This window comes from Bos mutus, chromosome 25 (genome assembly GCF_027580195.1).
Source record: "Bos mutus isolate GX-2022 chromosome 25, NWIPB_WYAK_1.1, whole genome shotgun sequence".
NCBI lineage: Eukaryota > Metazoa > Chordata > Mammalia > Artiodactyla > Bovidae > Bos > Bos mutus.
This window is the reverse complement of record NC_091641.1, coordinates 8,870,343-8,892,899: the sequence shown is the minus strand read 5'-3', so window position 1 is coordinate 8,892,899 and position 22,557 is coordinate 8,870,343. Positions and strand designations below refer to the sequence as shown.

General features: G+C 46.0%; 1 protein-coding gene and 1 non-coding gene across 2 annotated transcripts; both read right to left on the bottom strand.

Annotated features, from left to right (window-relative positions):
- Positions 1 to 789: 789 nt before the first annotated feature.
- EIF4H (eukaryotic translation initiation factor 4H) lies at positions 790 to 21,986 on the bottom strand. The gene is made up of 6 exons (XM_070362939.1): positions 21,829 to 21,986; positions 9,295 to 9,482; positions 7,096 to 7,160; positions 6,918 to 7,014; positions 2,788 to 2,925; positions 790 to 2,705 (listed from the first exon to the last, which is right to left on the bottom strand). The coding sequence occupies exons 1-6, from the start codon at positions 21,885 to 21,887 to the stop codon at positions 2,566 to 2,568; spliced, it is 687 nt and encodes a 228-aa protein (XP_070219040.1). The 5' UTR covers positions 21,888 to 21,986; the 3' UTR covers positions 790 to 2,565.
- LOC138985679 (small nucleolar RNA SNORA32) lies at positions 8,303 to 8,425 on the bottom strand. The gene has a single exon (XR_011462720.1). It is a non-coding gene; the product is annotated as a small nucleolar RNA SNORA32 (small nucleolar RNA).
- Positions 21,987 to 22,557: the final 571 nt, after the last annotated feature.

Here is a 22,557-nt window from a genome sequence, read left to right as displayed (position 1 = left end):
CCTCTGAACGGCTGGCAGACCTAGAGGACCCTTCTGAGGTCCACGGGTCTGCAGACGGAATCCGTGGGAAGGCTTCTCATCATCAGACTTGGTTTTCAAGCCCCTGCCCACCAGTTCCAGGAAACCCCTCCAGGAGACCAAGTCCTACTTGCTTAACTCTGAGCAGAGGGTTTTCAGCCTCAGGGACGCTCCCGCTCCCCTCTGAACGAAAACACCAGCTGACGTCAAGTCCTCTTGCTGGGGAGCCGCTGAAGTCAACAGTCGCTCAGGCACTTGCTGGAACACACCCACCCTCCCCGCTCATTTCTCCAGATTAAGTTGCAGTTAGGCTCCGACCTCAAGGTAAGCCGATTCGCCACCTTCCCCAGCAGTCGGGCCTCTCCCCAACGCCACCTGCAGCCCGCACCTTGCCCACTGGGTCAGAGGAACCACCAAACTACACACATGCTGGGCGCCTCCTCGACATACAATCCGCTTGCCGAGCAGCAACACCCAGCACCAGCATGAGGGCCACGCCCAGGATTACCCAGCCAAAACCTATGGCTACACCATCTAAGATTTGTTAGGAAAATTATTTTTATGGGGGAAAAAAGAGAAAAATTGGCATCCCGTTTCTAATCATTACAAGCTTCTAAAATAAGCTCACAAATCTTGTAACTTCTGAAAGCAAGAGGCTTTGCCCACTGAATAGGACATCCTACTAAATTTGGACATGACTTTTCAAATATAAAATTGTTAATTTTATGAGCAGCTAAAAAACAACTCAAAAAAATAAAGACAAGCATTAAATATTACGTAAGGTTTTCTTTTATTTAAAAGATCATTCACAAAATACCATATCCATAGATTTACTTTCTGTCATATAGCTGAATGTGTTAAGTGTTTGGAATTCCATTCTTACATTTAAAAGTCAACTGGATTGCCCAGAAGTTTAGATGAATTTGTTTTGTTCTTAATCTTTTCCACATTGGAGATGTAAGTAGGTCATCTGAAAGCATCAGGTTTGATTACAACCACATAATGCATGTCTTTCTTTAGGTAAGTATTGGTGTTACACAAATGGTTCTTATCTCAGAAGCAAAGATGACAGGTGGAAGGAAGGACAGGAGGCAGAGTTCTGTGAATTGCTGAGACCTGGGGACAGGGAGAAGCCGAGGGCGGCAGCTAACGAGGAGCTGTCTCCTAAGCGCGCCGCCCAGGCCCGGCTGCCCCGGCCCTCCAGTCTTGCTGGTGAGGGTCTCTCTTTTCCGGGGCTCTAGCCGAGCCCGGACTGCTCCCAGTGGGATGAACTGGGACTCAGGTGCTGAAAAATGTGTTCACACATAGGTGTCTGAGCTCAAAAGCTGCCGCCTAGCTGCCCGGCCCTGGGTGAGAGCTGAACACTCTATGTGGGAGTGACGTCCTGAAGCTGAGACCTGGTGACCCTGGGCCACCTCCCTGTTACCTGACAGATCTGCATAGTCAAATTCTCAATTCATCAAGTGAGAGAGTAAAGTGCCAGATCCTAGGCCCATTTTCATTCCAAAATTAAGGGGCGGTGGGAAGCACAGGCTCTCACTGTGACCTAACACTGGGGGACAGCGAAGCCCAGAGAGGGAGGCCGGACACACCGTGGGGGCCCAAGAGGAAGCCGTGTCCGCACGGGGTGAGCCCAGCACAGCGCCGCCCCCTGCAGCCCCCAAAGCACCGCTGTGCCTGGCGGAGCAAGCTAGACATCCAGCCACAGAGGGGCCTCTGACACAGCTGGTTCCCGAGGGAGACCAGCGTGGACACGATGCTAGAAGAGTGATAAGCACAGGTGAGCACAGCAGGGCACTCAGTCTGCCTCCTGCATGCACTCCCCACTGACAGTTCACACCATTCTCTCGGGTTCTGCTGTGTGAAACGTGAGCCTCTTCCGCGTGAACAGCCCATCTGGGAAGCGGGTAGTGGAGTCAGGACTACCTATAAATAGTTATAGGAAGGAATCTGCAGAGATCAACAGATACTTTATCCTTGTTTTGAAAGCAAGGTGTCCCAAAGGCTGTCTGTTGATCACAGCTGACTAAAAACAAGGGGCTATCCAACGTGGGACTTGCTTTCTTCCTTGGAAGCCACAGCAATACAGAACTCGACATGCAGGTCAGAAGAGAAGCACTGAGAAAAGGCAAAGGAAAAGGCCGGTGTGGCAGAAGTAAAAGGCAAAAGCAATGGAGAGAAATGAAGCAGCACTTCAACCCAGAGAACTCCCGCACGGCGGCCGCCTCTGCCCCTCTAGAGAAACTTGTGTGCTGGAAGGAGACAAGGAGCGAGAAGGGAAAAGGACAGAAGGAAAAGGGCAAAGGAGTGGCGGGGGGAAAAAAAGCACAAAACGGGCACTAGGTAGATACAGCAAAGCCAAGAATGTACTAAAAACCACTTGTTAACTGCTGACATGCACTCACAAGCTCTGTGTTTCCGTTGTAAGAAAGGAGGACAAAGGTCAGGCGCAGGAATGGTAACTGCAGGACTGCCGGTCCGGGGGGCCAGCCAGGCTGTGGTCTCGCTCTAACGCCCCCCACACCCCATTCCCTCCCCACCGCAAGCTCATTCTTGCTCCTTGTGAACGACTTCCTCTCTGGGCCTGGCTCCCCCGAAGATGGCAGAGTTGGGGTTGGCTACTTGATTGAGGGGCGTTGCAACTGTTCGAGGTTTAAGCTGGAGCCGTGGTCTCTGTGCTCGTTCCTCTGCGGGGAGGAAACAGCGCGGTTTACCGAGGCGTCATGAGAAGGCGCCCTCCTGCCACCCGATCACACGCCACCGTCGTACCTTCTGTGGGTTCTCTGAAATCCATACTGGACCCTCGAAGGGGAGGGCCATCTCTGAAGCGACTTCCCATCGGGGGGCCTGTTCGCCGGTCACCTGGGCGACTCCCTCCCCGGCCTCCTAAGAAGTCATCCCTGAAACCTGTGGAAGGAAGAGAACCACAAAGGATTTTTTATACTCCCGCCTCAAAGCTGATTATACAGCTGTGTGAACTGTTTGCGCTCCATTTAAAATTCTTTAGTGTGTCCAGCATCAGAAATTTTTCCGAGATCAAGTGCACTTAAAACGGGTTCAAATGTTAATCTGCTGGGCAATTTCAACACTGACACTTTTTGAATCATAGAAGATTAAAAAGAAAAAGAATTTTAGGAGAGAAAAATGAAAGGCGCTGTTTAAATTCTTAAGTTTGCAGGGAAAGCCAGTAAGACTATATCCTAATAAGGCTTAAAACAAAACTCCTCAAACCACATTTTATTGTTTTTGATTATCATCTATAGTTGTTAAGAAAAAAAAAGATAAACCTGAAATTTAGAAGTAACAATTTAGAATGCAAAATCACACACACACACACACACACACAGCTAGATGTGAAGACAAAATAAAAACACCAAGTCACCTCTGGGTGACCACTCCCCTCTTTCCAGTTTCTGCTGCCATTCAGGTGTGGATCATTCTAAAAGCAAAGCACCCGTGTGTAAACAAAGCTGTCATCAGGCCCACTCCCTTCCCAAAGAGGGAGTCAGAGAGCAGGAACCGCACATCCAACCCACACCTCTTACAGCTGCAAAGGGCTCCCCACCCCCAATCCTTTGTGCATCCGCTAAAATAAGTAAATCGCATCTTATTTAAAATTAGAGTAAGCTGCAATTGTCATCAGTGTGAAAACCATTTTCTCAATGGACTTTTAAGAACCTTAAGCCTTACTTTGTTTTGTATTTAACTGAAAGTCATTGGGGAGAGGGACGAATTGTTTTAAGATAACCTTTTAACAGTACAACCTTTAGCTTTCAATAAAAATTTAAGACATAATTAAACAAATGCGCTTGCCCTCTCTGTTTAAGCTCCTGAAGGTGACTACTTTTATTCACTCCAAGGATGGTGTCACTGCTCAAAGCTTTGTAGGAACTTATCCTTGAAGAAGGATCCTGAGCTTGAGGAAGTCGGTCCCCCTTATTCACAGATTTCATGTTTGCAAATCTGTCTACTCACTAAAACTGATCTGTAATCCCGAAATCAATACCTGGGGCCTTCTGCTGTCATTCTGACACGCACGGGGCAGGGACAGGCCTGCCACCTGACACGTGTACTCCAATCAAGTTACCAACAAGCCTGGGCTCACACAAACGAGCGCCCTCTTCACAGCCCAGTTAGCGCTGCGCTTTCTGCTCTTCTGCGCTCTTTGTGAGTGAATATCGCAGTGACGTGCTCCTAGTGCTCCGAAGACGAAGAAGGCTGGGCGCACCTGGTCAGAGAAGCCTTTCTCAGGCAGCACCTGTGAGTTCACCATTAACCGATCAACTGCATATATATTAAACAGGGTGATGTATCGACTGGTTGACAAAAACATGACCAAAGGCTCACAGGCCTGAGCCTCACCATGGCAAGTATTTCCCCAGGAACAATGGCTCAGGATCTGCTACCTGGGTGTTTGCAACAACCCAACATTGTGAATACAGACAACCAACTACCGTGAACGGTAAGGTAGCAAGGAATCTGTAAGTTGATGAAGTTATCTGAAACTCAGTTCAGAGACTACTTGTTTGAACAATTCCATTTTGAACAAAACAAGTAATGAAAAACAATTGTAAAAAGACTTAGACCAGCAGGAGCACTGCTCTAGGGGAAAACCTAATCTGGACGCATATAATCAAGTCTAAGGTTCTTTGTGAAATCACTTTTAACAACCAGAGCATTCACCATTCATTAACCAACTTAATCAGTACTCAAACAATTAACCTGACATTTCCCCCAAACTAAACTGTCAAGTGTACCTTTCCTCACTAAGTATGACAGTAAATTCCCCTTAAATGAGATTAATTTTTGCTTCGGAGTTTAGCATAAAACAAATAGGCGCACAGCCATACAGACAAGGCACATAAACACAACTGCTATCGCTACTCCGTCCAGCACCATGAGACAAAGCACAGCAGGGGAGAGAAAACAAGCCAGTGTACGTTGACGTTAACGACCACCTCCACCTCGCTTCAAGATCTCTTCTTACATAAGCCTGGTCTGACATTAACAGCCATCTTTCCATCAAGTCTGATGACAGATCTCTAGGAGGCACACTACCCATGAGAAACTTCTGAGCTTTCTTTACAAAGTTTAGTTTAACATACTGTCTATTTCTGGTTGACAGGGACCTTAATTGCTTTCTTCTATTTTTTGTATTGCTTGAATTTTTTTTTTCTTTTTAACAAGAGCATGTGTCAAAAACAGACATCATTAAAGAGTCAGAGAGGTCTACCTATAGAGATAACCTGCACAGGCTGTACGCCACCGCCTGGGCACTGCTGGTTCTAGATACAGTACAGTCTACACCGGCTGGTCTCAAGGTACTTTCTCTGGCTACATTCACTGTATGTTTTGCTTCAGAGTTACAAAAACCCAAGCTAAGTGAACAGTAGAAAGGTGTTGGTTCCTCTGGTAACCTTCAGAGCTGGGAACTCGCTGTGCCATTTCTTCAGTACCAGGGAATGCAGAACTGGCAGATGGGGGCCACCACTCACTGAGTCACTAACTACCCCTGAGGTGGCTCTGAGATGACTTTGCTGCACTTTTCAATCAGAAACGAGCTTACACATAAAACTACAGGTCTACTGGGTTATGCTGTACTTCTGTGAATAAGCTCGTTTCTGACTGGCTATAGGATCTGGGGTAATTAAATCATTCAAGAGATATAAGTAGCCATCTGTTTAGCTAAAGCAGTACTGGAAATAAATTCTTTAAGAAATTGACTCCCAAGACCAGTTCTTCCCACACCTGGCAGTCACCTTCTATCGAGTTTTGCTCTGAGGGGGATGATAGGGTTGCAGGGAGGCACTAATGCTCTCCTCTAACAAGGTGGCCAGTACAGAGGATCTCCAGTTTACAGGAAAGAAAACAGACCTGTGTTTCATTTTCTACCTTATGGTTACAATGGACATTTTGACCAAATATTAACTACTTTCATCATTAAAAAAAAAAAGAGAGAGAGAGAGATGAGAAATGTTTAGAACATCAACTCTTCAAAGCCTGGCATGCAAACTGACCTCACGGATTGACACAAGGAGGTGCCCACAAGTCTGCTTCGCTGAGTTAAGAAAAGCAATCATCAAGTGGACTATGTCCACCTTTAAGAAACAAAGAGGTCAACAGGACTACTTGTTACCATCTAGGAGGGAGCCACCAGGAACCATTAGTATGAGGCTTTCTGTAAGCTTCTAGAACCTCCACACTACTTCTAGAAATAACACTACTCTATTCGTGCCGTACACACTAGACCCCATCAAGGGGAAAGACTCAGTGTAAGATACAGGCATGTGTAAGAGCAAAGAAATGGTAACAAAACAAGGTGGATCAGTTCAACTTGGGCTCCAGTAGAGTCGTTGAAGTCCTACCCCAAAACAGAGGCTCTAATAGAGACTTGATGCGTGCCTGGGTACCTTTCAGGAAAGTTTCTTTTGTGAGAGGATCGAAGGCAGCAGTCCGGCCAGGCGGGCTACTCACAAGAACCATACAACGGCAGCAAGGCCACCAAAAAGGGTAAGTGGTGACACTTTAAATACTGACACCGGAAATCCCATCTACCACAAGACTCTCAAGAGCCGCCCATTCCTGAGAATACACAAAAAAGGTAACGTTGAGGTTGATCATTACCTTGCTGCACAAACATGGGGCAATTCATTGGAAGACGTATAGCTCATGTGATGGGAACCTCACTGAAATTTTAGAGAAGTTTTTTGCTGCCAAAAGGAAGAAAAAAACCCAGGCTTGCAGAAGCATCATCCATTCTTTATAAGATTTTACACGTTTTCAAAAGCTCATAAATACCTAATCAGACCCACGAGATAAGAGGTCTACTATAACCTACAAGACTTGTAATCAGTGGGCATACAGCAACTTTTATGTTCAGTTGTATAAGAACCAATCACCTCTGTCATCTGGTCCACCTTTCCTGAAGCCAAAGCCGCCTTTATCTTGTTTTCTGCCTTCTGCAATGTCCACACGGAGTGACCGGTCACCCAAGAGCTAATAAGGGGAAAATATGGTAAGTACTGGCAAGACAAAATCCAGCGACTATCACCACAGAGAAGACCCGAATATACTTACTGCACCATCGTATGTCAAGGCTTCCTTAAGGGAATCCACTTCATCAAATTCTACATAGCAGAATCCTGTAAGAGAAAACAAACCCTGACTTCCTCCAGGACTCTAGGTTAAAGACACGGCGGGACCCTGTCTGTACCCTTCCCTACATCACAACTACCACTTCTGTTTCACCTAGACGGCCTCAGACGTGCACAACCTGAAAGAGCATGTTTTACTTTCTAATAAATAGAATTTGCCTGGAAGTCCTTCCTCTTAATTATATTCTATCAGAAAGTGCTAACCAAACAGGCAATGAAATAGTAGCTATTTTTATAAAGCTTTACCTTCTAACCATAATATTAAAACCTTGCCTGGATCATTGAAGAGCTGTTAGTTTTGACCTCTGAATGACTTCTAACTTCTGAACACATCTAACGGGGCTTGAAGACACAGATTTCAAACTGGATACTAAACACGCTTTGAAGGAATACTACATTGAAGGTGCCTATTACTTACCGCTCAGGTAGTTGGTATAAAATCTGTTTTACAAAGCTGAAAAATACACCCTCAGCAACAAGCACATGCTCTTCAGGAGGCTAATTAAAGACAGCTAGTCTGGGTGCTTTATTGACAACCCGAGTCCTTGATGCTAGATTCTGACACGGGCCTGTAAACAGGACACTCCTGGCAGAGGAAACCACACACCCTTCTCTCCCCGCTTAAACCTCTGAATAAGCCTTTCCTTCTACTTGCCACACTCTGGTCCATGCCCTTTCCCTGCCCCCTGGGTTAAATCTGGGTTAAGAGCCCTCTCCCCACTGCCCCCTGTGCTCACACTGCACCCTGTATTACCACCCTCCCCTCCCCCTCCTGTATGATCACAAGTCACCCTCAAACCCCACTAGGACGGCAAGCGCGACAGCCTGCGTCCTAACTTCTCCTGTTCACCATCTGCTCACACAAAGAATGGCTGGAGAGCCCCCCGTCCCCAGCTCGGCCTGCACCTCCGTATCCATGCCTCTCCCACGTGGATTCAATGTTCAGAGGAACCGAGAAAACCACTTCCAAACTCAAACAGGCAACAGCCGCCTGGTCCCTCTAGAGCTCACACTTGCCTCACACTAGAGCTGCCAAAGATGCCCTTGTATGAGACAAACTCTTAAAACCTGCTGCTGCTGGCTCGGCCCTGAGGCTGGCTTCACCCCCACATTTGTATTCCCCTCAGATAAAATGTTCCCAAATAGGCTCAATGCTAACCAAGTAGCAGGAAGAAAACCTAGTGGGAATCATTTTTTATGGTCATGTCCACAGCAAATGAGAAACTGCATTCTAAATGCCTCGGTAATGACCATTCACCCACGTATTTGTACCTTATATTTGAATTCTTAATGCTTCCTCGCAGTGTGACTTACTTCCACAAGCTTAACGGGTACACGGGTTTTCATTATTTGATCACTTACAATGAAAAGGGTCTAGGTTCTTAGGTGAGAAAGCTTTCAGAACGACAAAAATACAGAAGCACTCTGCCAAGCACACCGCTGCTTCGGGCACAGCCCCCACCCCGCCACAGCCTCTCTGCGCTCTTCATGGGTGCATTTCTGGGTCAATAAAGCAAACCAAATGCCCTTGGACCCTGCATCAAGCACTTAAATGCAGGCACACCTCCCTTCATTCAGCTAGACGCCAATGCCATTTGATTCCCCATTCTTAGTCCTTCTCTGCTCAAGAGCCCTAAAGAGACTAATCCACAGACACTAACTTGATCTGAAATCTGACCCCATCACTTCCTCAAACACATGCGCTGAAGTCACAAATGTAGAGTGACAAGTACCAGGTTACTCTTTGGACTTCATAATAAACCAGATCACAGGAAAACCAGCCCCAGGTGCATGAGTCAGCCAAAGTGATGCACACCTGAGAAGCCCCAGGTTCCATTTCTTCATTTCGTTCCTGGGAACGCCTTCTCTGGCAGAGACAGAACTGCCACACAGGCTAGGCACGCTCCAGATTTACTTCGGCATGTGTCACATTTTCTACAAACTAGACTATAAATACCTCCCCTCCCTGCCACGTAGAACTGAAGACCTATGAGTTAAAGGGCTATGTTTATTTCAACTACCTGGACCAGGCAAATGTTCCAAACACCTTCATAATTAGAGCCCTCTGCGTTAGACCCTCTCCCCCCCTTACAATAACCCAGTAAAAACCCCCTGAACTCACCTTTAAATTTGTCTGTGTCTTTGTCTCTGACTAGCCGTACACTCCTTATGCTGAGATCCTTAAAGATGGCGTCTATGTCGCCCTGAACTGTGTTAAAAGGCAGATTACCTACATATGCTGTGTAGGGGGGCTCTGTGGGCAGCTCCTTCTGGCTGCGGGAACCATGGCCACCAGCACTGCCACGGGACCTGGGAGGGAGAAAAAGACAGGATTCAAGTTTGCCCGAGCATTCCTGCCCCAGAGGCCAAGGAAAATGCCTCTCACTCAGCACACCACCATGTACATTGTCCTGAAATGACAAAGAATTCCAAAATTCATTTATGGAAAATATGCCTATTTTTGGATGACAAAAATGTCCAGAAATACACAATCTGTGTAAACATAGATTTCCCTAGAGGATCAAATCCAAACAGAACATCCTCCTACAGAAAAGGGGTTCTCCTATTCCCTAAATAAGAACGGAAGAATAGAACCTAAGCCAATGCCCTCCCTCACACCCAGTAACACTAACACATACAGAAATGAACTGTCCAACTTACTGTCCTGAAGCTGAAGTTTAACTCATTCACAGTACAACTGTCTCTTGCTATTGTCTGATGATGGATAATATGCTCTCATACAGATTTTTGTGTAGCAAGTACTATGTACATACATACTCTCCACTCTGCCACGCACTACCTCACTGGGTCCTCAAATATATGTGCATATGACTAATTCACTTAAGCCTCAATGCAATTTCCTCAGCTGAGACAAGAAGCGTTTACTTGTCCATGGTGGCTCGGTCAGTAAAGAATCCACCTGCAATGCGGGAGATCTGGGTTTGATCCCTGGGTTGGGAAGATCTCCTGGAAAAGGGGATGGCAACCCACTCCAGTATTCTTGCCTGGAAAATCCCATGGACAGATGAGCCTGGCAGGCTACAGTCCATGGGGTCGCAAAGAGTCGGACACGACTGAGCGACTTTCCCTTTCACAGAGCTTACAAGTGGCAGGACCTTGACTCCATCCCATCATTGCTAATGTGAGAGGTAGTGGTTTAAATCCCAGCTCTACCAATACTCACCTGGAGGAGTTACTCAATTTTTCTAAGCTTTATTTGGAAAACTGTCAATACGAAGAAAGACAGTGAATTCCTGAGAAACCACACACGTGCTCGCTGCACACGCTGCTTATGCACCGTGCGCATGTGCAGAGTACATGACACCACCAGGCCACCCGCAGCAGAGAGCTACAATGCTTTACAGGCAATTTAAAAGTAAACGGGGCCATTGCACATTTGCAAAAGCCCACGGAATGGAACGCACACCGTCAGGAGGGAACCCTATTGCCAACTGCGGACACTGGGTGATGAGCCGTCAGTGCAGGCTCGCTGACTGGAGCAGCTGCGCTGCTGCAACGCAGACGTCCACAGTGGGGGCGGGCAGGGGGCAGGGGAACGCGGGACTTTCTCACCAATTCTGCTCTGAACCTACACTGGTCTGCTAAAATTAATGGAAGGCAGGGGAGCTCTTCTTTACATTAATAATGATGTCAGCTAAAAAATGCAGGAGGAATCATGTAATTAGAAAACCACACCAACACAGTACTAACTGATTCAGGCAAGGCTCAGTTGCCACTGTAAACAGGTAACTGAACTTAGTATCTCCAGTAACGGGACAAACTTAAACGACATGCCCTCTGTAAATGGGCACAGACTCCTCAAATGCATAAAAGTAATGAAAGACTTCTTTAAGGCAGGGAGACTAACGCAATGACAACCAGTGCTACGTATGATCTCTGGATCCTAGAACAAACAGCCGGAAAAGAAAAAGCAGGTGGAGAAATGTGAAACCGGCGTGTGTAAGTATTACTGTCAGCATTAAATCTCTTAGGAGTGATAACTGGTACTACAGTTAGCAGGATGCCTCTGTTCTCAGGAAGACACACTACTTAGGAATGAAGAGTCAGGACAGCCACTTATTTTCAGGGAGTCTGGCACAAATGTCGTGTGTGCACATGAATGCATAAAGACAAAACAGCTGTGAAACTTGCGACTCTACTACGGTCCACTGTCTCATGTTCTTTCAACTTTACTGGAGACCTGAAAGATTTCAAAATAAAAGGTTTAGAGGAAAAAAATTTAAAAGAGGGAGGTGCTACTTTTAAGAGACACTTAAAGCAAATGAGTCTCCTCACATGAGTCAAAGGTCTGCCCAAAGTCAACCTTCTCTTTCTTCTGCAGGGTATAATATTAATACCAGGTCTTGGAAAGTAACTTTAAAATTCACACAGTGCTAGAAATATCATGAAAGAAATTCCACAACTTGCCTGACATGAATTCCAGATACCTCAAATGTTTGATAATAAATACCTTTAAGACAACACTTGAATAAGAGAAAAATAGACTTACAATTGAATGTGGCTTATTTTGCATTTCAATAACCATAAAACCTAAAATATTTTCAGGAAGATACTCCTTGGGACTGGGTACTGAATGTATAAAAAGAGTACAAACACTCGGAAAATTGTCAAAACAGAGAACCAACTGTAATTTAAAACATTTAAAGTAACACCTGGTGGAAAACAGCCCCTTGCCCTCAAGTAGCTTATGTCTGAAGAGCACAAATAAAACAAAAATAACTGTAAATGCATACGAACATGCTTGTGTATATACTTACACAGATACATAAAAAGGCAAAGGGCTAAAATGATCTTAAAAAAAAAAAAAATCGAGAAGATGAGGATGAAAGAATGGTAACTTTGGCAGGGTACCTTTAATGAACCAAGAACACGGGAGGGAGAAAGACTTGCTAAAAGGGCATGTGGGAACTTCTGTGGGGTGCTGGACAGAGGACGGAAGAGACAGGGTGAACCGGCCTCTGACTGCAGAAAGCCACCTGAGCCTTGATAAGGATCGCGTCTAGCAAGAACGCAGGATGATCAGAAGCCAGCTCTGGCTTTGGGAAGATGAAGACTGAAGAACAGGCAAGCAGTACTTTAAGAGCAGGAGCTGTGGAAAGAGCAAACTCAGAACTCAGACCCTTGAACTCTCTCGTTTCACCCCAGCCTCACGCAACTGCCAGTGGTTTAACACTGTAGATTTTTTCAAGAAATTACAGAGGCAGTCCTAAATACTGTCCTACCTGATGCCCTCGGCTCTACAGGACTTGAGTGGTTTTTAGCTTCTCACTGAGTTGTTCACTGAAGACACTACAGCGCAACGGGACTGGAGCCGGACAGATTTCAGTGTATTCACTCTACCAAGAGCCTACAGTGTGCCAGCAACTTGAGACAAACCCGAGCAAACACATGCAAGTGATAAAACGATACACGTGTCATCAACCAATCAAATAAAGAGTCACATGTCAGAAAGCCTTTGAGCTAGAATTCTTAGGAGAGACTTTTAAGTTTAGAGGGGACTATTACTCCAAATAAGCTATGTTACACGAAAGCACTTTCTAAAATAGGTTAAAACACAGAAGACTCATCTGGCACCTTAGCTTGGTGAAGGACCTTTTCTAAACCACCTCTGTACCTCCGTTTTTGTATCTGTTATTTTACAAATATTCAAATTTTTATATTATAGAGGAGCTTGAGACTGACCATAAAAATACTTCACAAGACTGACTGCTTTATAAAAGTTTAATAACAATTCTGAAGTGTTATGGGTAGATTAAACACCCTGCGGGATACGCTGCTCACGCAGAAGCAGCCTGACTAGCAGCTGTGGACAAAAAACAGGCAACAGACGAGGCGAAGCTGCAATTTAGAGACAGACTGAGCTGAAGGTCTGTGCTGCGCTCCCAGGCCCCATCACCAGCCCCCATCGAGCAAGGGTCCTGCCCATTCATGCCTGCTGCCGACAGGGACAGCCTATTGATTTTTATATATATATGAAAGTTTTATTGTTTTTATTGATTTTTATATATATATATATATATATGAAAGTTTTAAAGTAATAATTACACCCTCAGTCACTTCAGAAAGCCAACTTTCAACTCCATGTGTGACCAAAATCCTATAGTGGTCACATTTCTTCACTCAAGTCAACAAAGTATCTGAATGTCTATTAAATACAGAGCACCATATTAAGGGCACAAACCTAAGACTCAGTTCCTAAGTCACAAAGTTCCTTAGGCACAAACCTAAACCTAAGTTCCTACTAGCAAGGAGCTGATAATTCAGCTAAGGAGGTCCAGGTATCTACAAAGAAGTAGTCACATCCCACGTAAAAGATGACGGAAAATTCAGGAGACAGTAATGAGCACCATCTCTGCAGCGTGGAGCAAAAGCCACTTTAACTCTATTTTCCAGACAGCAGACGAAACACTGAACTCAAAATGATAATGTGAATAAGCAAAGACAAAGAGGAGTGAGAGGAGACTGGAGGAAGGGTGACTGTAAGAAAAGAGAAGAGAAGAGATAAATGGGACGGGGATTACAAGCAGTAAGTGGATGAAACAAAACTAAGCGCTCAAGATTTGCTTCCAAAGTATGTAAGATAATCAATAATGAAGGACACATGCTGTTATTTCTGGGAAAGACTTCTAAGTGAATCAGAAACTAAGCAGGACCTCCCTGGTGGGGCCAGGATAGGAACCCGCGTGTCAATCGACGCAGGGGACACGGTCCGATCCCTGGTCCGGCCAGATTCCACATGCTGTGGAGCAACTAAGCCCGTGCGCCGCAACTACCGAGTCCACATGCCCCCGAGCCCGCGCTCCGCAGCGAGAGAAGCCACTGCAACAAGCTCACCCACTGCAACTGCAGAGCAGCCCCACTCGCCACAACTAGACAAAGCCTAGGTGCAGCGGTGAAGACCCAGCACAACCAAAAACGAACAAAAACCACTATGCAGAATGTAGGTCTCGTTGCTGCCATTTAGGACCAGTGACAAGGTGCCCTGGCCTGGGTGTTAGCCTCTGGGCCACCTGGAGCATCGGGCCTCCTCTGCCTCCAGTGCTTCCAGGGCTCATCAACAGCTTTGGTTGTTCACGTGCCGCCCACAAACACTAGCATATATCACGTGCCATGAGGCACTCTTCCTAGATCCTATATAAACCTCAGTAAGACTGCCTTTCTGAGAATAAAATGCAAGGAAGCAACAAAGACAAAATCCTCTGACCGTGCAAAGAAGGTCAAAATGTGTAATTTACTTCGTTTCGAGACAATAAGCAAAAAAGGTAAGGCTGTCAAAAGCCAGCCCCTCATTTCATTAACATCTTACCAGCCCCCTTACCTATTAACATCTTACATTAGTAAGACACACTGATTACAATCACTGAACCAACATCAACACATTTACTAAGTAAAGCTCAGTTTATTCAGGTTTTCTTAGCTCTCACCTACTGTCTGTCATTTTCACGTCCCAGGATCCCATCCAAGATGTCACATGACATTTCAATTTTAGCTTAGGTTTTAAAAAACAAGCCCATGGACCAACTGAAGACACTGCACTCCCAAGCAGACCTTTCTCTAAGTGTATGGATTTCCCAAAGCCTTTAGTTAGCACCCAAAATTAAATCCCTTTATCCTGACAACTATCATTACTACAGGATGTGCATGAAAGCCTCTCCAAGTTTCTGGTGAACACTGGGGGTGGTGTGGGGGGCAGTGTCTGGGGTGAGTTCTTCAACGAGCCCTATTTCAAGGGGCTCTCTCTGCTGTGAATGGGAGCTTCCTAATTCAGTCACATCTGAAAGATACAAAAAGCAGTGCAGGGAACTGCAACCTTCTGAGGCGGGAACTCTTGTTCACTGCTTTATCGCCAAAACTCCAACAGTATCTGCTACTTATCAGGGTAGAAGGAATGAAGCCACAAGCCTGCCAACTACTTTAGGATTGCAAGTAACCTCTTTCACCAAGATAGGTACTCATTTAGATTTTCAGATGGCCCCTAAAAGAACATTAAACCATCCTTTATTTGGTTCTGGCTCTGTCTCTCCAGAGGAAAACCTTTCTTCCATTTAAGAGTTCCGTGGGCTAACCAGCTGTAGTAGTCCTGTTGAGTCAAAGAGTGCAGAGACCTCCACAGATCATGCTGTTGGCCATCACGTAAATCAAGACAGGGCACCACACCGCACCATTACTCATGCACTTGCAGTATTTAAAAAAAGAAAACGGTTCATCAAATACCATTTGTCTAGAGTCCATATATATGCATTAATATATTTGTTTTCCTCTTTCTGACTTCACTGTGTGTAACAGGTTCTAGGTTCATCCACTTCACTAGAACGGACTCAAATGTGTTCTTTTTTAATGGCTGAATACTATTCCATTGTATGTATGTACCACAACCTACTTGCAGGGAAGGAATAGAGACGCAGATATAGAGAACGGAACTTGTGGACATAGACACAGGGGAGGGAGAGTGTGGGACGAATAGGGAAGCATCAACATACGCACACTATCAGGTGTAGGACAGAGAGCTGGTGAGAGGCTGTGTGCGGCACGGGGACCCCAGGCTGGCGCTGTGCCGGTGGAGGGAGGGGCTGGGGGAGGGGAGAGGGAGGAGGGGTACGTTTAAATGTGCTGATTTGCACTGCTGTATGGCAGAACCAACACAGCATTGTAAAAGTTTTTTTTTAATATTTAAATTAAAAAATAGGGGAAAAAAGGGGAGGGAGGAATTCCCTGGCAGTCCAGTGGTCAGGACTCCATGCGCTAACTTCCAAGGGCCTGGGTTCAAACCCTGGTCGAGTAACTAAGTTAAGATCCCACGAGTGGTTCAGACAAAAAATAAAAAGCCATCTTTAGCAAAGAATGTTTGTTGATAAAGTGGTCAAAATGATTAACTTTATTAAATACTGACCCATTTTTAAAATATCCTGTTACCAAATGGGAATGAAGCACTCTGCTGCTTACAGAAGTACGTGGTTAGCTTGAGGAAAAACACTCCTGTGAGTAAGTTACAAGCTGAATCAGCTATTCATTTCATGGAACAACACTTTTACTTGAAAGAACTAACCAACTGTGGTCCAGACTCGGGTGTCAGGCACTTTCATGTAAATGAAGCGAGTCTTGTCCCTTTCAGGAAACCAACAATACTATCTGCTGCCAATGACAAAATGCAGGCTTTCAAGCAAAACCCAGAATTTTAGAAAACTTGAATCTATCAACATACGCTTGACAGTCTCCCAATTCCTGAAATTTCTCTGATGAAACTGACGGTGACACTGATGAACCCGATTTTTGACACTTATAGTGAAATGTCAGCTTTTGGAAGCTCTGGAAGCTCTGCATAACTCAGTGAACTGGTATTTTCCAAAGGACCAATACATCGCGTTACCACAAAAATGCACAGGTAAAAGACACACTCAAAACGTAAGACAAATCTATATGGATTTTAATGTAAGAGATGTTGACTGTTACAGTTAACCTTTATGGAAATTACCACCTGGCAAGCTTTGGTAGTTAAAAATTAAGAGTACCTACAATTATCTAAAAAGTCCATTAAAACAATCCTCCCACTTCCAACTGTTTATCTGTTTAAGGCTGGATTTTCTCCCTTCATGAATGTCAAGCCACCTACCTTAAGAGTGAATACAGAAACAGCTATGAGAAACCAGCTGTCTCCTACTAAGCTAGGTATTCAAAAGGTCCCAGGGAATTCCTTGGTGGTCCATTGGTTATGACTCTGCACCTTCACTGCCGAGGGCCCAGGGTCAACTCCTGGTCAGGGAACTACCATCCCACAGGCTGTGGGGCTTGGCCCAAAAAAATTAGGGGGTTCCCTCCAAAAATGCAACTGATTATTTCAATTATAGAAGAATAGCATGTGGAGCAAGGGGGATCACCAGCTCCATCTACCCTGTGCTGGAGCACAGTGGAGGTGCCATGTTTTCAACAGAGTATCAATATACTTGAACACATCCTGAGGGTCCTTTCAAGAACATTAAAAAAAACTATGGTATGCTTGGCAAACTTAAAAAATTCAAGGATATTCAATGATTCACAAACACAACTTAGACATCACAGCTATGAAGTGCCATCAAAATCAGCTGGTCACTTGCGCCCTGAGTGTGCAAGTCTTACCACCTGTACAAACGACGGAAAGGCAAAGAGGCAGCAGGGTCCCCTGCCCAACACTCTCCTGTTTCCAGGCGAAGCTGGATCTGATCCAGGACTGAGTCCCGATGCCCTAACCCTCTCAGCCAAACATTCTGCTTTGTACGTTCCAAGTTTCTGGGAAGATGTCTTGATTCTGTGTGAAGTCTTTCTAGAACACCAAGGGTAATTTCAAATAGAAATATCAATTTTAAAAGTACTTAAGAATTTTTTTTAAGAAATCTCAGAAGCATTTTAATAGTCCAACATGAACTGTTACAAACCAATAATGTACAAGAACAAATTACTTAACACTAATTTATGATACTTATATATGCTTATTATAAATGTTTTATGCCTATAAAATGAATAGCATTCCCTTAATTGGCTTTAGAAATATACCCAGGAAAACAATAACTCATTCCAGCTAACTCTCAATAGAAACTTCCCCATTCTTACTAACTCCAAAGGAAATATTTTAAGAAGTAAAATATTATAAATCAACAGCTACCGATTATTAAGCATTTATGTTCCAGATACCATGCTGCAGTTTAACATCTCATTTAATATTCCAACAGCTCTACAGAGGAGTTTCTATCTTATATGTGGGGAAAATGAGGCTTAGAGAGGTTAAGGAACTCGTCTAGACCACACAGCTAATACACAGCTGAGAGAACACTTGAGCTCTTGTCTGACTCATTCTAACGCCATGGCTTCTGCCCGAACATCTCTGACATTTCAAAGACCTCTTGGTAAAACCAAGTATTTGAAGAGAACAATGTCTTGGGATCAAGCACCGGGAGACTAAGGAGGGGAGAGCAGGATGACAATAAACCTAAACAATTTGCCATTTGATAGGTTTTCACAATATGCCTTTCAACACCTTTACAGATCCTGTCAGTGAAACTAGTCAGTCAGCTTTCATACACTTTCTTCTACATTATAAGACTTAAAATAAACGTAGACATTTAGACACAGATGCCAAGCTTAAGTCCTATAAGACTCAAAGATCAGAATTCTAACCTCCCCCCACTAGAACTTAATAAAGAATATTTAACTTTGTAGTTTAATTCATCTTTAGCAGGTACCATTCCAGCAATATCAATTCTTGCTAATTCTAAGTTCCAATCTAATTCTCAGGATTGATGCTCCTTTTAGGTTCAGCACTCAAAAGACCTTTTGTAGTTAGAAATGTAAAATTAGTGTCAATGGCACTTTATTGCCAAAGGCAAATGAAAAATCAGATCCTCAGAAAGATAAGTTAGCAAAGTGCAACACAAAAATACACTCAAGATCTGGTACAATCAACTGATAATTTGGAATTCTGTTTTGACTCGATTTCTGAGCGACAGTGCCGTCCCTGGTTCTCCCCTCTGCTCCTGGGAACAGGCCTTCAGAGGCTGGGGAAATAAAGCAGTTGTTCAACACTGCTTCCTGACAACCGTACTGGTTATTACACACAACTACAAAATACACTTACAGGGAATGTATAATAATTATTAAAACCCAAGTTTTTAGATTTTGACAAACCTGCCATCCCTTTCACCTGTGACCCAAGTTGATTACAGAGTTAAGACATCTTACCTAAGGTGTTTTAGATGAGAGAAGTGAGTGAAAGTTGCTCAGTTGCGTCCAACTCTTTGTGACTCCACAGACTGTACAGTCCATGGAATTCTCTAGGCCAGAATACTGGAGTGGGTAGCCTTTTCCTTCTCCAGGGGATCTTCCCAACTTAGGGATCAAACCCAGGTCTCCTGCATCACAGGCGGATTCTTTACCAGCTGAGCCATTAAAGGAAGCCCAAGAATCCTGGAGTGGGTAGCCTATCTCTTCTCCAGCGGATCTTTCCAACCAAGGAATTGAACCAGGGTCTCCTGCATTGCAAGCGGATTCTTTACCAACTGAGCTATGAGGGAAGCCCAGACTAGGGACAAGGTGCTTTACAAAAGCGCCAAACACAGACCTCCCTGGAAGTCCAGTGGTTAAGACTGCGCTCCCACTGCAGGCAGCGTGGGCTGATACCTGCAGTCCAGTGGTTAAGACTGCGCTCCCACTGCAGGGAGCGTGGGCTGATACCTGCTAGGGGAGCTACAAAGATTCACGACACAGGGTGAAGCCAAAAAAAAAAAAGGTGGAGCATTAAAAAAAAAAAAAAAAAAAGAAACAAGCATGAAACAACACAGGACCGTCCCACAGGTGGTGATCACCCATAATGGTGAAGCATCGCATCTGACATAAACAGCACTGAGACGTGTACTGTGCACGCATGCTCAGTCGTGTCTCTTTGCAACCCCAAGGACTGTAGCCCGTCAGGCTCCTCTGTCCATGGAATTTTCCAGACAAGAATATCGGAGTGGGTTGCCACTTTCTTCACCAGAGGATCTTCTGAACCTAGGGGTGGAACCTGTGGCTCCTGCGTTGGCAGGCGGATTCTTTACCGCTGAGCCACTCAGGAAGCCCTGAGACAAGTACTGATGTGAACATAACTCGATCACTGAAGATGATCATCTGATCCTATCATTTTGTTAAATGTCAAAGATCCCAATAACTGATAACTTCAGACCTGATGAAGTTAACATTAACCATCTGGAACAAGAAAGTTTTGGCACAGATCACACCACTACATGTCTGGTCCTCCGTGAAGTTTTTGGACCCACTCCAGACACTGCCTAAAATAACACACAAATTCACCAACAGGTTTTTTAAAACTACTTTTTAGCTACCTGAGCAATATCTCCTATGTATTTTATATAAAGATGAAGTCAAGTGGAAAATTCCAAGGTCATTTGTAGAAGATGCTTAATAGCAAAAGGATTTTTTGTTAAAAAGCTTAGGAAATGTATGGGGCCAACTGCTACTCTCTCATATCAGTTTCTGGAGTACATCTGGGCAAATGGCTAACACTGTCTTTTGTCTTTTCTGATATTCTGATAAAAAGCATCTTAAACGAGAATTTTACTTTTGATCAACTTGTTATTCAAGGCAGCCCAACTGTCAAAACTTGATACACACAGGAAGACTAACACCTCAAGTCACCAGAACATCTGGTACATTTGTCAAAAGCCAAGAATTAAAAAAAAAAAATCCCCAGGTTTTGTATACTACAACTAACACTGTAGTCTCAAACCAACTAAAATTCCCTGGATCTGTCTTAATCTTAAGAGTTTTCCTGGGTTCTTCCAAATGTTTTTTGAAACTAGGAGAAAAAAAAAAATACTGGTCATTAAATTTCAAGATGACTTAACTACAAATTTGATGTGTAGAAACCTACCCCAAAGGCAGTAATTGTACATGTAATCCAACATCTATTTCTTTTTTATTAGCAAATAAAGTATTCTTTGAAATAACAGGTGGCTCCACCTCCCCCAACTTCCATGTTCTACAGTCATGAATGGTACTTGGTGCACTCACGCACCCAAACAAGCTTTTATTTGAGCCATTCCAAAACCGAGGTATTAAAAGGTCCTTCTTCACCAAACAAAGATACTTTTGGGATTGAAACTCAGGAGACTGGACACCTCAGTAGGTACTATTGTGGTGTTTTCCTGGGAAAGTAATCCTTTCTGCAAATCACACAAAGGCAAAGTGTGCCCTTGACAAACAGAAAGATGTTCATAGCCCATCTCCTAAATTCTGTACGAGGTTACTCGTGCAGAAAAAAAAGAAAAAATGCAGAGCAGGTCCCTGGAATTAAGCATTATAAGCTTTTAATTCACTAGACAAGGATTTTTCTTTTAAACAAGGTGCACATATAGTTTGTGTATGACCAGAATCAGAAGGAAGCTAAATGCGATTCCTTCTCCAGGTCATAACATATATCTGCCAGTAAGCACGTAGCACTTGTTAGTAAGGCACTCTGATCTAAGGAAGGATAAAAGGAAAATGCTACGGTGTGTTTGTTTTGGTTGGTCTTCTTGGGCTCCAGCTGCCAAATCCCAGCCTCACCCGAAAACGGAAGAGAATCACCTCTCTCTCGGCCTTCCGACCCGACACAGACCGCTGGTCTCATGGCCAAACACACTTGCAGCGCAGGCTGACAACAGGAAGGGGCGGCCGGGACCAGGGCTGGGGCCGGGCAGGTAGCGGGCCCCCACCCCCGCTCTGCAGCAGAGCCCCGCGCTGGCCCTGCCGTCCTGGGGGATGGGGCTGGAAGCGGGAGCCCGTCGTCCCGGGCCCTCAGCGCCGCGGCAGCCCGGCCCTGCGGCCGAGGAAGAGGAAAGACACGTCGCGGGCGGCGGAGGAGACACAAGGAGGGGTCTGTCCCGCGAGCAAGCCCCTAGGAGCCTAACCGCCGCCGCACCCTCCCCGAGCGCGCCATTTCCAGGCCCGGGTCCTCCAGGCGCCTCTACGAGGCCTCCGCCGGCCCAGCCGGGCCCCTACGGCTCGCCGCCCCTGGTGTGAGCGCGGGAAGGCCGCCGCCCAGGGGCCAGCCCCCCCACCCGCCACCTCGCCACCTCCGACTCCCGGCCGCCTCCCGCGCCCGGCCGGGGCCCGCGCACGCCCGCCTCACCCCCTGCCGCCGCCGAAGCTGCTGTAGGCCCGATCGTCGTAGGTATCGAAGTCCGCCATTTGCCGTCTCCGCTCCGAGAGGAACCAGGGTGAGCGAGGAAGGACCCCGCAATATAACTCCCCCCGCCCCGCCGCCGGGGCTGTCCGCCGCGCCGCCTGATCGCAAATCGCACGCACGCACGCGCGCGTGCGCGCACGTACGCCGCGCCGCGCCCGGCCTGGGCCGACGGGCCTCTGGTGGCCCCTGCGCGCTTTGCGGCCCACGTGGTGCGGCGGCGCGTTGGCTGCGCGCCCTGCCGTGCGCTCCGGCCCATTGTGTGCTAGCCCCCAGCATCCGGGCTTCACCCGCGGCCGCCTCCGGCCCCCGCCCCGCCCCGCCAGTGGACGGGAGCCTGGCCTGACCTCCCGAACCTTTCCTCTGGTTGCTGCAGCGCGCAGCGAGGGCTCCTCTCCGGGCTGTCTTTGGAATCTGCGCCGGGCCGGCGGTGCTGTCTGTGGTCCAAGCTTTCCGAACACCAGACCTGGCAGGGACCCCAGAGCTCTCCTCCACTTGTCCCACTCCGACATCTACCCGGCCAGGGTGTCGCTCGCTAACACCAAAGTAAGGGCTACCTCCCCCAGGATGGAGAACCCCGCCCCCGATTCCCCCACCCCCACTCCCACCTCCCCGCCACATTGAGCTGAGCATTCCGTTGAGAACGCACAGGGGCGAAGGGCCTGGAAGGTGGAG

Excerpts from the sequence above, each read along its gene's own strand:
- EIF4H (XM_070362939.1), bottom strand. The coding sequence starts at position 21,887 with ATGGCGGACTTCGATACCTACGACGATCGGGCCTACAGCAGCTTCGGC. Across the intron at positions 9,483-21,828 it reads AGCTTCGGCGGCGGCAGGGG|GTCCCGTGGCAGTGCTGGTG; the intron begins GTGAGGCGGGCG and ends TCTCCCTCCCAG. Across the intron at positions 2,926-6,917 it reads AGGTGGACCAGATGACAGAG|GTTTCAGGGATGACTTCTTA; the intron begins GTGATTGGTTCT and ends TTCCTTCCACAG.